The sequence below is a fragment of the Schistocerca cancellata genome, chromosome 7 (assembly GCF_023864275.1).
Source record: "Schistocerca cancellata isolate TAMUIC-IGC-003103 chromosome 7, iqSchCanc2.1, whole genome shotgun sequence".
Classification (NCBI taxonomy): Eukaryota; Metazoa; Arthropoda; class Insecta; order Orthoptera; family Acrididae; genus Schistocerca; species Schistocerca cancellata.
Window position 1 is genome coordinate 597,406,367 of NC_064632.1, and position 18,305 is coordinate 597,424,671.

The following is an 18,305-nucleotide window of genomic DNA, read 5'->3' on the forward strand; positions in this document are numbered from 1 at the left end:
GGTTAGTTTCAAATGAAATTTCCATTTTCTAAAGATGAACCATGTGCGAGATTGTACGATGAATTTCTTAAATCACAGAGCGTTTGACTTTCATTTAAAAATCAACTCTTTGATGACAATCCATTTGGAAGAATTTCGAGCTCAGAAGATCAGAGATTTATGACGGTATTAAAAATTTTACTGGCACATTTGTGTGATGTATCTTAAAGTGTAAAACGTGCGAAAAAGATCAACATTGCATGTAAAACCTTAGCTTCTCTTGCAGCTTACTAATCTTAGAGACCAATACTATATATGAAAGCTTTTCTTTTCTTGTAGCAGCACTATGTATATTAACTTTTACTATTTGTGTGTTCACGCTACTTAACAATGGTGTTGCTATTGGCTGACTGCATCACGCGTCCTACTCTCTGAATATCCGCTGTCATCGGCTGGCGAGATCAGGTGATATGAGCTATGACTGGCTGACAAAAGTGCATCGCAATTTCGATTTCATTTCTTTGGAGAGTAACATGCGGTGTTTTGTGGAATGCGAATTTATACTTTCGTAATATGAAAATATGCATCGTACATGTTGCCACACATCAAAGAACTTTCCAAAGCGTGTTTTTCCCCTAAGTTTCGTTTTATAAAGCGCCGGGATATCCTAAGCCGCTGTATAAAACCATAGCCATTCAAATAAGTCATAAGTTTTGCAGTACAGAGGGAAAGTATACTGTCACTTAACACGAAAAAAGTGTATTTTTAACCGGGAGATCCGGGAAAAACCCGGGACTCTTTTTCCTTGTCTACGTATACACCCTGGATTTTACATACCGGGAATTGCCCCTCGGCTGTATTCAGCGTTAGTTGTAGGGCTGCAATGTCGGCTGATGACAGTGTAAGTGCGATGTACGTATCTCCGCCAGCAACAGACTTATTAGAGACACTTTCCCGGTGCCGCCTGGTGCGTCCAGTACACAATTCCGCCAGTGTTGTTGTCCATCCGGCCCATGACAACGTTGCAACGCTCCTTTTGAGTCTCATTGAGGAGACGTTTGTCAAATGGTTCAAATGGCTCTGAGCACTATGGGGCTTAACTTCTAAGGTCATCAGTACCCTAGAACTCAGAACTACTTAAACCTAACTAACCTAAGGACATCACACACATCCATGTCCGAGGCAGGATTCAAACCTGCGACCGTAGCGGTCTCGCGGCTCCAGACTGTAGCGCCTAGAACCGCTCGGCCCCGGTCGGCAGACGTTTGTCCCGGGCAATGTACTGAAGTGGTTCGTAGATGTTGTAGCTTTTTTCCTTTTTAATTTCGAAGTTTAGCATATTGATAGCATCTTTTCGTACTGCTTGCATCCCAAGTTCTTCCACGATCTGGCTGTTTATTGCTAAACATCTATCCTGTAGCTGAATCAGTGTTTCACTGATGATGACGTCGTTGAATTCGACGCTCAGTTCACTGTGAGCTTGTCGGATTTGGTACAGTACGTCACTACTCATACTCTCATTGAAGGAGTCCCATAGCTGCTTTGGATTCAGTGGGTTACGTGTTGTCAGAATTATGACGAATAAGTCTCTCATTTGATGAGCTGAGGCTGTGAGTGAGGCTTCTGGTAATGTTAATGCCCAATGGTTGTCGTTTTCCGGCAGTCCTAAGATTGGCTTGCTTCTCTGTACGTGAGGCATAGGTAACCGTCAATAGTCTTGAGATCTGTAAAACTTGTTGGTCCCTCTATTTCGTGTAGCAACATCCGGAGATTGAAGCGTTCGCCGTCGTACGGTGTATACTCGGTCTAGTGTGCCAGTTTCATGATTCCTAGATGATCTTCTACTGGAATCCATTGTTTTAATCGTTGAAAGGTTTTTCTTGTCGTGTTCCACGTATCATAGTTAGGGACATCGACGAATAGTAATGTTTTCACGAATCAGTCCTTTTGGCACAGTTGAATAAAAAGGTGTTAATGTTGTGTTCTGAGATGGCTCGCTTGCAGTTCTTCTGGCGGTGTCTTTTGTGAGATGTTGCATAGCTGGCTCGCGTCCCTGTATGGGAAACCGAAAATTCACCACACTGCTTCGTTACTGTTGACGTATCTTCTCATTTGGTACATGAGGATCTGTTTCGTTGTTCGCTGTCTTTGGCTATTTCAAATATTGCCTTTGGTCACATACTTGCAGACATAGTTGAAGGTGTTCACTGAATTGCTGTATTCTACGATCACATGTGCTTGGAACACTCTGGAAAGTACTGCGCTACCTGGTACTGCCCATTGAGTATCTGTTTCCAGTTCGTCCTGCCTCGTATTCGCAATTTTGCTGTGAAGTCACCATTTTTGGATTTCCATCTTCTGTATTGGGACAACCATCAACTCCAGTTTGTGTGTCGCCCAGATATACTTTTTTTTTTTTACATTTTCCATCAGTTACACATGGTGAATTTGGGTTTAATGTCCTACATGGTCTGTGGATCATGTTTTTCACTACTATGTCGTACAGTTCCGGTTCTTCTTGAAGATTGGGATACTCAACTTGGATGATTTTCTCGACATCCGTTGGATGAATTCTGTCGTTTATCCGTACAAGATTGTGTGAGCGACACAGTCCCAGTTTTTGCCATTCGATAGTGTACATCCGGCATCTGACGGTTCCAAAGACGTGGTGTCTTCTGATGACTTCAATAAATCTTATTTGCTGTTGTCGGAAAACTAGGGCTATTATGTCGTGTCGATACATGCTGGCTTGTCCGTATCCTAAATGTTTTTCTAGACACAACGAGTTACATGTGAATGTTACGAAGAGGTTAGGTCGTCCATATCTTTTTATGTAGGTCATGGCGTCCTGAGTGTTTTCGTGCATGTGTCACGGACTTCCTATATATGATGAGGGTAACATAACCATTCTTCAAATTTCATCAATGTTTCCATCATTTATGATTGTGTCTCGAAGGTCGATGTATTCTTCCGTAGGTAGTTTCTTCTGATTCAGTCTTATGTAAAACATGCGTTCCGCTTCTACTTTTGCATACATATCTACCAGGAATTGTTGGAATAAACGGCGAGTGATTGAGAATGTGGTTGAATGTTTCATCGTTACTGATCACTTAGCGGTAAGCATAGAACTCTTTGGAAGTGACTTTTTTGTTTGTTTAGACACCTGTTTCAGGTTGGATTTGTTTCACATTAAAATGATATCCCTCCTCTCCGTGCAGAAATATTAATGGCTGTTGAAGGGCATCGTATGAACGGTGTGTCACTGCAGTGCGTTGTAGTCCTTCGCTTCTTCGTTGTACAATTACGTCACGGCTTGTGTTTTCAGTGTTCATGCGGTCTTTTCTCGGCTCGAATTATAACTTTACAGTCACCAGAAATCATTCCATCTAGTACTGTTTTAAATATGTGGATCAGTTGACTGAATTTGTGTAAGATCCTCTGTACATCTTGGAATACTTCTAGATTTAGTCCACTGACATATGAGCATCATATCTTCACTTCAGATGAAATATACTTGCAGAAATTTATGGTCTACGTTGCGAAGTGTCAGTAATGATCTCATGTTATGATAGATTTGTCTTGGATGGAAAAAAAAACATAATCGTTTTCACCTTTGTTAGTGTTGATCTATGTCACGACAAAAAGGTCATCTGGAAGCAGGCATTGACGCTTTTATATTTTGGTAAAGTGTTTTGGTTCTAGAGTATCCCCGGTCACGTAGTGCAAAAATTCACACGGAGGTGCTTCCGATGGTGGTAATCGAATTATTCCATACATGCAAGAGCATTTTGGTATTTCCCTATTGAATTTTTTCGCGCTCCAAAATTGGCAGATGTTGTCCATTTTTCTGGTTATGACGTGTATGTGTTTGTTATATTCTTTTGTCGGATTGTAGTGGAATGCTTCATTTCTCAGTTTGTATTGTTTACTGGTCCTCGTTCGCGCTTCTCGTAGGGTGATATTTCATGGCTGGTTTGAGTTCGCAGTCTTTTATTATAAGACGTGTCGCAATTCTTTATTCTTCGATCCGTTCATTTCGTCGCTCCTTGGCTTCTCTGCTTCTCACGGTGCTCATTCTTGTTCGGCGTTAAATTAAACGTGCATCGCGCTCTTCGTCTGTTTCGTTTTTTCGCTGTCTTTTTCGCCATTCGGCTTCAGAACTGATAAGATCTCCTCCCATTTTACGTTTGGACATTGTCTAAAATATAAATAAAGTACCAGATCAACTTTTAACGAACAAATACATTAAATACACACACTCTATTTTCTATTGATATTCAGTCAGTGTATGACGACTCACAAGTTTCTTTTTGTTTTTATTCACACTCTCCAGTGTTTTGGAATGTTCTGGAACATTGTGGACCATTCGATGCTTCTTTGGTGCTTTCTGGAATTCGCCACTGGTGGGGAAACCCACTGGTAAAGACCCGTCGGGGGTTCGAACGCCAGTTTCTTATCAGTGACAAAGGGACGAACCGGAAAAGTGGTCCAGTGAGTGAATGTAAAGAGGTGTGAGTAGTCAGAGTGATACAGTGACTGAATGTAAACCGCAAATAAAGTGTGTAAAGCGTACTCAGTGTATTTTTTTAGTAAAAAGTTGATCTGGTTTATGTTTTACACAATGCTGAAACGTCAAGAGTAGAAGATATTGCAAGTCCTGAAGCCAAACGCCGAAAACAAAAAGAAGAGCGAAAAAATTGAACAGACGTAGAGTTGAACTATCGAAAGGCGAAACAACAGCGCATTCTGCTTAACAGCTTTTACAAAATAGGCGAAGGCACGTACCCTACTGACAAGACGACCGGCCTCATTAAACTCAACCGGGGTTTCTGCAACACAGCCACTGCGGAAAAAGGACTCATCCACCAAATTTATCCAAACATTGTTGACAGCTATACCTGTCTGATTGGTTATGTGAACGGGCAGTTTTAACAAATAAAAATTATATTTTCGATTATATCGACTTTAATGTTTAGGACGGCTGGTAGGGACAGAGCATCGAGTGACATTATACTGAGTGCACTATCTGAAAATTGCCTCGAGCAATTAAACAGAGAACCGACTCGTGGAGATAACATCTTGGACCTACTGATAACAAACAGACCCGAACTTTTCGACTCTGTATGTGCAGAACAGGGAATCAGTGATCATAAGGCCGTTGCAGCATCCCTGAATATGGAAGTTAATAGGAATATAAAAAAAGGGAGGAAGGTTTATCTGTTTAGCAAGAGTAATAGAAGGCAGATTTCAGACTATCTAACAGATCAAAGCGAAAATTTCTGTTCCGACACTGACAATGTTGAGTGTTTCTGGAAAAAGTTCAAGGCAATCGTAAAATGCGTTTTAGACAGGTACGTGCCGAGTAAAACTGTGTGGGACGGGAAAAACCCACCGTGGCACAACAACAAAGTTAGGAAACTACTGCGAAAGCAAAGAGAGCTTCACTCCAAGTTTAAACGCAGCCAAAACCTCTCAGACAAACAGAAGCTAAACGATGTCAAAGTTTCGAAAATAAAATTCTATGTGCCGACTTGACAGAAAATCCTAGGAAGTTCTGGTCTTGCGTTAAATCAATAAGTGGCTCGAAACAGCATATCCAGACTCTCCGGGATGATGAAGGCATTGAAACACAGGATGACACGCGTAAAGCTGAAATACTAAATACCTTTTTCCAAAAATGTTTCACAGAGGAAGACTGCACTGCAGTTCCTTCTCTAAATCCTCGCACAAACGAAAAAATGGCTGACATCGAAATAAGTGTCCAAGGAATAGAAAAGCAACTGGAATCACTCAACAGAGGAAAGTCCACTGGACCTGACGGGATACCAATTCGATTCTACACAGAGTACGCGAAAGAACTTGCCCCCCTTCTGACAGCCGTGTACCGCAAGTCTCTAGAGGAACGGAAGGTTCCAAATGATTGGAAAAGAGCACAGGTAGTCCCAGTCTTCAAGAAGGGTCGTCGAGCAGATGCGCAAAACTATAGACCTATCTCTGACGTCGATCTGTTGTAGAATTTTAGAACATGTTTTTTGCTCGAGTATCATGTCGTTTTTGGAACCCCAGAATCTACTATGTAGGAATCAACATGGATTCCGGAAACAGCGATCGTGTGAGACCCAACTCGCTTTATTTGTTCATGAGACCCAGAAAATATTAGATACAGGCTCCCAGGTAGATGCTATTTTTCTTGACTTCCGGAAGGCGTTCGATACAGTTCCGCACTGTCGCCTGGTAAACGAAATAAGAGCCTACGGAATATCAGACCAGCTGTGTGGCTGGATTGAAGAGTTTTTAGCAAACAGAACACAGCATGTTGTTATCAATGGAGAGACGTCTACAGACGTTAAAGTAACCCCTGGCGTGCCACAGGGGAGTGTTATGGGACCATTGCTTTTCACAATATATATAAATGACCTAGTAGATAGTGTCGGAAGTTCCATGCGGCTTTTCGCGGATGATGCTGTAGTGTACAGAGAAGTTGCAGCATTAGAAAATTGTAGCGAAATGCAGGAAGATCTGCAGCGGGTAGGCACTTGGTGCAGGGAGTGGCAACTGACCCTTAACATAGACAAATGTAATGTATTGCGAATACATAGAAAGAAGGATCCTTTATTGTATGATTATATGATAGCGGAACAAATACTGGTAGCAGTTACTTCTGTAAAATATCTGAGAGTATGCGTGCGGAACGATTTGAAGTGGAATGATCATATAAAACTAATTGTTGGTAAGGCGGGTACCAGGTTGAGATTCATTGGGAGAGTCCTTAGAAAATGTAGACCATCAACAAAGGAGGTGGCTTACAAAACACTCGTTCGACCTATACTTGAGTATTGCTCATCAGTGTGGGATCCGTACCAGATCGGTTTGACGGAGGAGATAGAGAAGATCCAAAGAAGAGCGGCGCGTTTCGTCACAGGGTTATTTGGTAACCGCGATAGCGTTACGGAGATGTCAAGCAAACTCAAGTGGCAGACTCTGCAAGAGAAGCGCCCTGCATCGCGGTGTAGCTTGCTCGTCAGGTTTCGAGAGGGTGCGATTCTGGATGAGGTATCGAATATATTGCTTCCCCCTACTTATACCTCCCGAGGAGATCACGAATGTAAAATTAGAGAGATTAGAGCGCGCACAGAGGCTTTCAGACAGTCGTTCTTCCCGCGAACCATACGCGACTGGAACAGGAAAGGGAGGTAATGACAGTGGCACGTAAAGTGCCCTCCGCCACACACCGTTGGGTGGCTTGCGGACTATAAATGTAGATGTAGATGTAGAATGTTCATAAGAAAATTGTCGGTGAAATGAAAATATACAAATCGATCGAAATGATGGTAAACGTCGAAGAAATGCTTCGCAGGTACAAGAAATGCTATTACACTAACTTCGACTTAAAATTGGACCTCCGATCATACTAGTCAGAAATCTAAACTCACAGAAACTCTGTAACGGTGCAAGGATGATCGTCAAACAGCTATCGAATAACATAACTGAAGCCGAAATTGTGTTTGGAAAGTACAAAAGACACACACCATTTATGCCTAGAATACCACTGATCTCTACTGAATTTCCATTCCAATTTAAAAGACTGTTATTTCCAAGCAATTTAGCCTACAGTTTTATAATTAACAACGTGCAAAGACAAACTTAAAAATATTGCAGCATCAAACTCAAAGGGTGCTGCTTCTCTCACGGTCAACTATAAATAGCTTGCTCTCGAGTAGGAAATTGAAAAAAATTGTACTTATACATCCCGAATATCAAAATGAAAAATATTGTATATAAAATGTGTGTGTGAATTCCTAAGGGACCAAACTGCTGAGGTCATCGGTATCTAGACTTACACACTACTTAAACTTACTTATGCTAAGAACAACACACACACACCCATGCCCGAGGGAGGACTCGAAACTCCGGCGGGAGGGGCTACGCAGTCCGAGACATGGCGCCTCAAACCGCGTGGCCACTCCGCGCGGCTGTTGTATATAAACAAGTATCGTAAATAGAATATGTTTTCAATAAATTCTTTTACCTGTTATACTTTAAAGTTTATCCTTTTATTCCAACTACCACATACTCTCATATCAACCCTTTCAGCGCAGCCGGGTCCTCCAATTATTTCTGGAATATACAAAAGTAAGGGCTCTTGGAAAAACCTAGAAATCAGCTCTCAAACTAATGAGCCTGGAAGTGGGTCGTTTCCGCTGCAAATTATGACACATCTGATATATACAAATTTTTCTTCAGTCATCCGCGGGGAGGGGTGGGGGGTTCTGTACAGTGACAGGAGGCAGGAGGGTCTGTTGTCTTGTCGACAGCAGTTTGCCGTAGTGGGGTTTCCGAAGCTTCATCGGCCCCACGTCGGTCGGTCACAGTTCGTCACCTGGGTTGGCCTCTCGTAGAGCGACACGGCCGACGGAACCTGCGTCTGCTCCACAGCCACGTCTACACGACTCCTCTGTAATTCACACTTCAGTACACGGCAGAGAGTCCATCAAACCATTTACAGACTACTTCGGGCGCTGATAACCGCGCAGTTGAGCGCCCCACAAACCAATCATCATGACAGACTGCTTCTGGACTGTTCCAATTGCGAACAGTATTTTAGAAATATGAATACTTAACGCAACTTCTGATTCCACTCGCCGTGTAGGTGGAATTAAAAAAATTTAAAAAAACTTTCGCGTTCTCGGGATAATGTTGGTGATAGAAATTTCGTCAAAAGATCCTGCTGGCACGAGTAGAGCCCCTTTTTTTATGATTGTCAGCGCAAGGCACGTATAATATCCGTGTCACTACCTCCCCTTTCTCACGGTAATAAAGAAGGCTCTGACCTTCCCTCGACTGCATCGACGTCCCCAGTCAGACAAATCCGATAAGCACTCCATACCGCATAGCTGTACTCCAGCACAGGAAGCACAAGGCAGTTTTTTTTTTTTTTACATCATTTACGTGTTTTGTCAGTAAAACGCTGTTTTCGGTTCGCATATCTCAACAACATGTCGGTTCGGTTACAAATTTAAGTTATTCTTAATTGTAATTCCTAGTAATTTAGCTGAAATGACAGCCTTTAAGTTGTGTGATTTATTGAGTGGCCGAAATTTAACGGATAACTGTTTGTACTAATGAAGAGGACCGCACTATTGTTTAGAGTAAAAAGCTGCTTCTCGCAACCTTCAGATCTCTTTTTCTATATAGCTTTGCAATTGGTTTTAACAATTTGGTGAGTTTAGTAGACCACAAACAGTCTGTGAGAGGTACTGAAATTGCCTCCTAAGCCAGTTCGTATAAACTCAGGAACAGCAGAAGGGCTACAACACGATTTTGGGTACAGACATCTTTTACTCGATAACTTTCCATAAATTACTATGAACAGTTTCTTCTCTCACAGGAAATCACTAACCCAGTGCTACAACGAAGGAGATACTCCATAGGCACGTAATTTGATTAGAAGCTGCTTGTAAGAAATTGTGTCAAAAGTTTTCTAGAAATCTAGAAACATGCAATCAGTTTGAAATCCCCTGTCGATAGAACTCATTACTTCTTGTGAATAACGAATCTCGAGCGAGCTGTGGTATATGGCTGATACCTATGGAGTTATAACATCAGTACAATCTGAAAGGATCCTGACTGGTATAGAACCTCTACTGCTTGTCTTTAATAAGCGATTTTAGTTACTTCGCTACATCGAGGATATATATACTTCCAAGTTAGTCGTGTTGAGAGCTAGTCTTGAGTCGAATTGTGGAATGTATGCATCGGCTTCGTTGGTGAAGGAATTTCGAAAAAAATGTGTTTAGTAATTCTGTTTCGAGGGAACTGTCATCTGCGTTATCGCACAGTGAAGATCTGCACTGTGTCTTGCCGCTGTCTTGCTGTACATTCTGCCGCACTCTCTTTTGATTTTCTGTTGGGGTTCGAGATATGATTTGGTCGAGGACACTACTTCAAACATCTCACAATGAAGTCAGTGCTGCATTTAGAGATTCTGTCATACATCGCATTCTTTAGAGTTTCGCATCCTTTCCCATTGATTCTGCAAGTGTTCTGACATGTTTTGTGTAGCGAGGGGGGGAGGGGGGTCTTCTTCCGTTTCTTATAAATTTTTTTCGTACGAGCCCCTCACCTGCTGTTAATACTACTTCTCTGAATCAAAATCACATATATTTTTGGTGTACAATGTTTGAAAAGGATGAATAGTATTTCTTAAGAAGGTGTCAAGCAAATTCTTATCTCATTTTTTATACAGATATTATTATACGTTCATTTTTGGTGGGTTTGGATGTTATGGTATTCAGTCTCAGTACAACGACCCTGTGGTTACTAATCCCTGAGTCCCTCATCATATTCCCTATTTGGTCAGGATTATCTGTGGCTAAGACGTCAAGAGTATCATCGCAACCATGAACAGTTCACCCGAAGTAATTGCTCAAAACTATTTTAAAGCGTTTAGCACAAGTTTGGCCTTTGTATTGTGACTATTACGGACGTTACACACGTATTCTTGCAAACATTTCCATGGGAAGACTTAAGTAAGCACCAGCTATAATTATATCCGTAGGGTACGTGTGGGAAATGATGCTAATTTCAACATTTCAGCAACAAGGTCGTCTGAGTAATGGGAACCAATTATTAATTTATTCGAACTGTTATGTATAACCTCTTCTCATACTGACTCACAACAACTATCGACTTGATTTTCGTTAAAAGGAAACTATTTCTAACGGCAAGAAACACATCACTACCTGCTGAATTTAACGTCCTTTCTGAACACCAATACGTCCTTTGTAAGAACTTCAGCTGAAATTATTTCTAGCTGTGCCAGCTTCCAGAACTGCTAACGATCTGAGCTCCAGAGCTTTCTATTAGGAGCTTGAAGCTCCAGTTCTTTCTGCGACAAAGCCACGACAGTTTACAACTATCACACCATTCGTTCATATATCTACCGGCATCCTGTCTCTTACCTGCACCAACTGAGACTGAAGCCGCCTTTGTACTTTCCCGATACTCTCTAACTTCAAAATCCGTCCTATCTACTCTACACAGCCTCCACTGTCCGCGTAGTTGATTTCTGTGCTAATGCACCCCTGTCCTATTAAACTAATCTGGACACCCCTCGACGCAATGGCGTAAGTCAAGGAATCAACAGCCTATACGGTCACCAAACCGCCTGAGCGTTTATTTCAGACTCTCCTCTCGGCTCTCTACCATAGGTCGACAAACGGTCCTGTCAATGATGTTACCGATGCTGAGCTCCGATTCCTTTTCGTAAGCAAGACTGGCTGCCTTTACCGCATTAGACAGCCACCAGAAACCTGAAGAGAATCTCTTCTCATCCACAGCGACACACATCATTAATATCGCCATGATCTACCGCCTGACTTTGGCTACACGCTGCGCTCTTCATGGGACCCAGAAGGCCGCATTTTGCATCTGGGATGACTCTGCCGATATGAGCACAGGTGCTCACTAGATTTCTTCTCTTCCTCTGCAGCCATGTCCCTTACGTGGTTCAGTCACACATCTAAGACTGGATTTCGAGCTCCCAGTAACGCCACCATCTGAAAGCGTCCAGATCTTGCATGCTCAGAGGCTTCAATTGAAACTAGGGAAAGAACTGTAGCTGTCTCAAAGTCTTTAGCAGCCGCAGAAAGCACCGTAAACCTTTTTGGCAGACAAAGTGGGGAGGCCTTTCGACCGATCCTCCAGAAAATCTTTACATACCTGCTACACCTACAAACGACCACCCATTCAATCACAGGTGAGCAGTAACGAGGTCGACCACAGCAGTGGACCAATTTGGTGACACGTCAGATGTAACGGCCGTCACTTGAATCCCCCCCAGTGGTGCCCATTTCCAGCCGTAACAACCTATGTGGCCGACATCAATACTGCCCCGAGCCGTGAGTGAACAGTCACGAACTCTGCTCGCATCCGAACACAACATTCGCAGTTCCTATACATCCTAAACACACTGTGAAACTACACGACGCAAAAATGAGGCAAATTTACTATCTAACTACAAAATTATTATATAAGTAGCTCGCTTCTACTTACAAGGGAACCTCCCCATCGCACCCCCCTCAGGTTTAGTTATGAGTTGGCACAGTGGATAGGCCTTGAAAAACTGAACACAGATCAATCAAGAAAACAGGAAGAAGTTGTGTGGAACAATGAAAAAATAAGCAAAATATACAAACTGAGTAGTCCATGCGCAAGACAGGCAACATCAAGGAGTATGTGAGCCCAGTAGTGCCGTGGTCCCGTGGTTAGCGTGAGCAGCTGCCGAACGAGAGGTCCTTGGTTCAACTCTTCCCTAGAGTGAAAAGTTTATTTTCGCAGTTGTCTCTGATCACTGTAATAAGTTTAGTGTCTGTGTTTTGCGACCGCACCGCAAAACCGTGTGATTAGTAGACGAAAGGACGTGCCTCTCCAATGGGAACCTAAAACATTTGATTGCAAGATCATAGGTCAACCGATTCCTCCACAGGAAATCACGTCTGATATATTCTATACGACACTGGTGACGGCATGTGCTTCACATGACAGGAATATGTTGTCGACCCACCTAACTTGTACACTTGGCGAATGGGTAAAAAGATTCTTCTACCTTGCCCGATTTAGGTTTTCTTGTGGATGTGATAATCACTCCCAAAAAAGTGATGAAAACATAAGAGTTCGTCACATAAACTGAATATAAAAAAATTAAACTTTTCACTCGAGGGAAGCCTTGAACCTTTTTTTTGTAACCATATATATTTATTTAATATATTAACAAAGATACATTTAAAAAAAGACATTTTATTCTATTAACTTATTATATTCCTAGTGTTGGTTAATATTACTGTCATTTTATATTTTTCGTTTTTATATTTTCCTTTTTCGTTTTTCTCTTATTGTTGTTCCTTAAACCCTTTTACATGGCCATTTGTCGTCTTTTTTTTTTTTTTTTTTAGGGGGTAGACATTGCAGGACAGACATAACATTTTATATTTGGCATCGATGCATTGATTTTGAGTTCATGTTTCTGTATGTGATGCACTTGTGATGCCACAGGCACATTGTGTATTCTGGTTTGATCTCTTCCTCTAGTTACACTGTTAAGTGGGACAGTATGAGGGAAACGTCACCATGATAGGTGGAGCAGAAGTGGAAGAAACGTTTTTACATATGCTACAGAATATACCTAAATTGAAGAAGAGAGAAAATTTTGTCATATTACATAAAAGAAGCAGAACGGAGAGTGTGAGTAATCAATAGAATTTTATAGGCACAAAGTAAAGGAAATCATTTAAAAAATATATAATAATAATAATGATTAGTTGGCACTTTCCACCAAGTAATGCTTGTTTCCTAGTCAGTATAGTCAGTATAGTACAAATAATGGAAGAAAAGTTAATTAAAAAAAACTGGTAGTACTACCGTGCATAGTTTTCACACTGTTTTGGCTGCGAGCATGACAGATGTTTGGTGAGAAGCACTTTGTATCACTGATTTGGACCTCTCGTTCGGCAGCTGCTCACGCTAACCACGGGACCACGGCACTGCTGAGCTCATGTTCTCCTTGATGTTGCCTGTCTTGCACATGGACTACTCAGTTTGTATATTTTGCTTATTTTTTCATAGTTCCACACAACTTCTTCCTGTTTTCTCGATTGATCTGTGTTCAGTTTTTCAAGGCCTATCCACTGTGCCAACTCATAACTAAATCTGAGGGGGGTGCGATGGGGAGGTTCCCCTGTTAGGGACTCATAAAATAAACACACAGACGATCTACTGGGCTCGAACCGCTTGTACTGCGGACTGTCCATCCACTCTCTTCGTTTGGTCGTAGTTGTTGTTAATATAACATATAAATTGCAAAACTCAATGACTGGGTCTTTAGGATACTTGTGTCAATCAAAATTTGCCTTCTATTTAACTCTGACGGTATGAAATACAGCCTAGAATTTTTGGACTCTTCGTAATTACTCTTGAATACTCTGTTATAGTCCACTAAATTGTTGTAGACCTTCAAGGTTTTAATGTTCCTTTGGCTGTTTAACCAGTTCAGCGATACATACTGATTTGAACTGTATGATCGTCATTAAATACCTTGAAATGAGATCGTAATGCAACAGCCCTACATGTCTGAGCATTGCACACAGTTGTCTCAAATTTAATTGTCTCTTGCCAGCCTTCATGAGCGTTGCGTATCCTATTTAAAAAAAAATTTCGGTGCTGCAATCATTAACCTTTTTGGCAACTATATTTAAAGTTAGAATGGTTTTCTGCAACCTGCAGTTGGTAATCTTCAACAGAATTTCCTCTTTTGTAACAAAAAATGGCTCTGAGCACTATGGGACTCAACTGCTGAGGTCATTAGTCCCCTAGAACTTAGAACTAGTTAAACCTAAGGACATCACAAACATCCATGCCCGAGGCAGGATTCGAACCTGCGACCGTAGTGGTCTTGCGGTTCCAGACTGCAGCGCCTTTAACCGCACGGCCACTTCGTCTGGCCCTTTTGTAACACTCTGACTTCATTTTGTACTATCTGTTTCTTAATTTTCTACTACATTTCAATTCTTTAGAACAGATATATTCAGTTTGCCATTCTCTGTTATTGAATTTCTGTCAAATATATCCACTAAATCAAATTTTTGTTTTTAATTCTTTCTATTTTTCAGCTTCCACCCCACCAGTAAACCTGAGAATAATTAATGCGACTGACAGCAGCATGTTAGTGGAGTGGGGCATGCCTGATTATATCAATGGGCAGCTCAGGTCTTTTATAATAATTGTTGAACAAATTGATATGCAAGTTAATTCTGGTGAATGTTGTGATGATATCCCATTGCAAGATTATCGCGTGACTTCAGAGGAACCTTTCTACTTATATGAGGTATGTAAAAGTATATTATACACCATTTACATCATTAATATAAGTGTTTTACTCACAACCACTTAAAACATATTCGAAAAATAGTATTTCATAAGGTGCAAAAGGAATTCCCTCTCAGTAATTGAAGTTAAATTGTCCAAGTAAGAATATAGAAAACTGTGATGAAAAGGACACTGACACTTAATGAATCTGTGAATCGTTAAATAATAAAAAATGACAGTATAGAGAGGGCAGAGTTCCTCAAAGCCTCAGATCATTAATATTGGACCAGTTCCGTTTTTTATGTGTATCTGAGTTATATTTTCTACAAAGTCATAAAGTTAGGAATTCTGTCGAAAACTATCCGGGCAAAGTCTAAAACTAAATCAGTGCGATTTCTAGAGTAAATCTAATGTTTTATCCAAAGGATCGAATAGCGACCAACGGACATTGTGTATTGTTTGAAGCAGACAAGAGGTGCTAATCCTTTGAAACAGGGATTGAAGCTGCATGTGAGACTGTTTGGACAAAATTCAGTCTTATGAATCGGCATTAACATATATTTGGTACCCAGTACTGACCACCAGACATCCCAATGTGTAGTCAGTGAGTTTAAAATAAATTTCAGGTCACGAATGTGTGTTCCCCAATCATTCTGTCATCACTGAAGGATACTTCAGCCATCTCAGATGTGATCAGGATGATTACAGCGCAGTAAGTGGACAGTGTGACAGTGGATCCAAGATTATTAAACAATTAACCCTGTCATTACCAAAGGGTTTTGAGTAAGCTGTATTACCAACGAGGGGAGTCGGTTTATTTATACTCAATATGAAAACGATATTTGTTAATTGTTGTGCACTTATATTAACAATTTTTATTGTTGTTATATTAACAACTTTTTAAAGAGATAGTGATGTGTAAGTATGGTGCTGAACCTGAAAATAGAGAATATGACACTAATTGTGTAAATTCACTCTACTACTAAGAATAAATTTTTGGATACGTTTCTCTGAAAAATTTAAAATATTTATGGAATCAGGAAGAAGACCACATCGAAAACAATAAATATTTCTGCCAAAAATTTTGAAATATAAGCTATCTGATCGGCTTACAATACATGTAAAGGGATGCATTAGGTACACCCCCTCTCCCTTGGTATTGTTATGGTTAATCTCAAATTTACTTAGAGTAGATAATTTAACCACCCACTCATTGTGGAAGTATACATTACATCTGATGGTAACAAACAGATCTGGTCACTTCCTGTATGTCCACGATGAATCAGGTATCACTGAGTATGAAGCAGTTGTAGAGACGATTATTCTAAACACGATATTGCAACTAAAAGATCTCAAAAAACTTAGGTATGGACAGTAGCATATGGAAGAAATGTGGCTGAATTTCGAAAAAATTGTTGATTAGGTACTAGATAGATTCAGTGGCTCGACAGAACATTATGACCACCGACGTGACATCGCTATGACCTGTTCAGGTGATAGCAGCTTCACCTGGCAAGCAATGACAGCCAGTCAGACACACACATGGTGCATGTGGTATAAGTGAGCTTGTTGTCTGCGTGTAGAATGGAGAAGGCACACAATCTATCTGAGTTTGACTGGGAGCAGATTTTGATGTCCCAGAGGCTCAGCACGAGCGCGGCCACCCCTCATTAAAAAAAAAATAATAATAATAATAATAATAAAAAGGCTCTGAGCACTATGGGACTTAACATCTGAGGTCATCAGCCCCCTAGACTTAGAACTACTTAAACCTAACTAACCTAAGGACATCACACACATCCATGCGCGAGGCAGGATTCGAACCTGCGACCGTAGCAGTCGCGCGGTTCCGGACTGAGCGCCTAGAACCCCTAGACCACCGCGGCCGGCAAGCCATGGTACGGTTACATTTTAATTTTCTCACCAATGGAAAGAAGAGAAATATTGATGTAGATGATACTCTCACCAGAATACGTGAAATCACTAAAACTGAACAAGGTAACGGAGACAGATTTGTGACTGGCTTATCGCATAACATACCCGCTGGAATAAAGGACAATTCACCGTTGTCTACAAGAGCAACAGTGGAAGTGGTCCACAAAACTGTCGTTCAGTATCACTGAGATACATTTGTTGTAGAACCTTAAAGCAAATTCTGAGCCCAATGGCCTCCTCCAAGAAAACCAACACCGATTTCGAAAACACTCGTCACGAGAAAGTCATCTCGCGCTTTTCTCACACAACCTTCGGAAAGCCACGGATCAACGGAATCAAGTGGATACAGTATATTCAGACTTCCCAAAAGCGATCCACTCAGTACCACAGGAACGACCACATATAACGAAATTTGCGACTGATTTGATCATTTGTTGACAGGGACAAGCTCAGTGGAGATTTATCAACAGATGTGAAAGTGATTTCCATACATTCCATGGAAGTGTGTTGGATCGTTGGTGTTGCTTTAATGACTTGGCAGGTAATGTTGACAATAACCTCAGACTTTCTGCAGGTGATGCTGCTATCTCTAACAATGTACTATCGGAAAAAAAAGGTTTGTCAAATACTCAGTCAGGGCTTTATAATATTTTAAAGCAGCGCAAATGTTGGAAACTTGCTGTAAATGTTCAGGAGTGTAAAACTGTGCACTTTACAAGACCTGAAGGCTTAGTATCTCTATGCTTACGATATTAATGGGAGCCGGCCGCGGTGGCCGAGCTGTTCTAGGCGCTTCAGTCCGGAACCGCGTGACTGCTACGGTCGCAGGTTCGAATCCTGCCTCGAGCGTGGATGTGTGTGATCTCCTTAGGTTAGTTAGGTTTAAGTATTTATAAGTTCTAGGGCACTGATGACCTCAGATGTTAAGTCCCATAGTGCTCAGAGCCATTTGCACCATCTGATATTAATGTGTCACAGTTGGAATGGGTCTCTTGATACAGTGATATGGGTGTAACAGTTTGTGGCAGTGTAAGATGGAATGGTCACATAAGCTCAGTCGTACGTAGAACAATTATTTGTCTTCGGTTTACAAGTCGGATGCTAGACAACGCAGTCAATTTTCAAGTGAGACTTATTATAGTTGTCTGATCCATCCAAATATTGTGCTCAGCTTTGTGGGAGCCCTATAATTCTTGTCTAGCGTAAGTAACTGAGGGCGGCACGAATGATCACAACTGTGTTTGAGAAAAACGCTGAAATACCTAAACTGGTAGATGCTGGTTAACTACCCTGTGTAAACCTTCTGTGGGATGCCAGAACGGAAGAGAATCTAAGCATTTGAGATGTGGTGCTACAGAAGAATGTTGAAAATAGGGTCGACTAACAAGATAACGAATGAGGAGGTTTTCTGTAGGATTGCCGAGGAAAGGAATATGTGGAAAATACTGACAAGAAGAACGGATAAGATGATAGGATGTCTCTTAAGACAGCGGGGAATAACGGGGAGATTCTCTGCGGGATTGTCGAGG

The 18,305-nt window shown here is 41.3% G+C and overlaps 1 protein-coding gene across 2 annotated transcripts in view; it reads left to right on the top strand.

Moving 5' to 3' along the window:
* Positions 1 to 18,305, top strand: part of LOC126092114 (titin-like) — a 511,816-nt gene that overhangs the window by 453,244 nt on the left and 40,267 nt on the right. For both annotated transcript variants that reach the window (XM_049907552.1, XM_049907553.1), the window contains one exon: positions 14,646 to 14,860. In XM_049907552.1, coding sequence (XP_049763509.1) covers positions 14,646 to 14,860 — 215 coding nt within the window. The remainder of the gene's footprint in view (positions 1 to 14,645; positions 14,861 to 18,305) is intronic.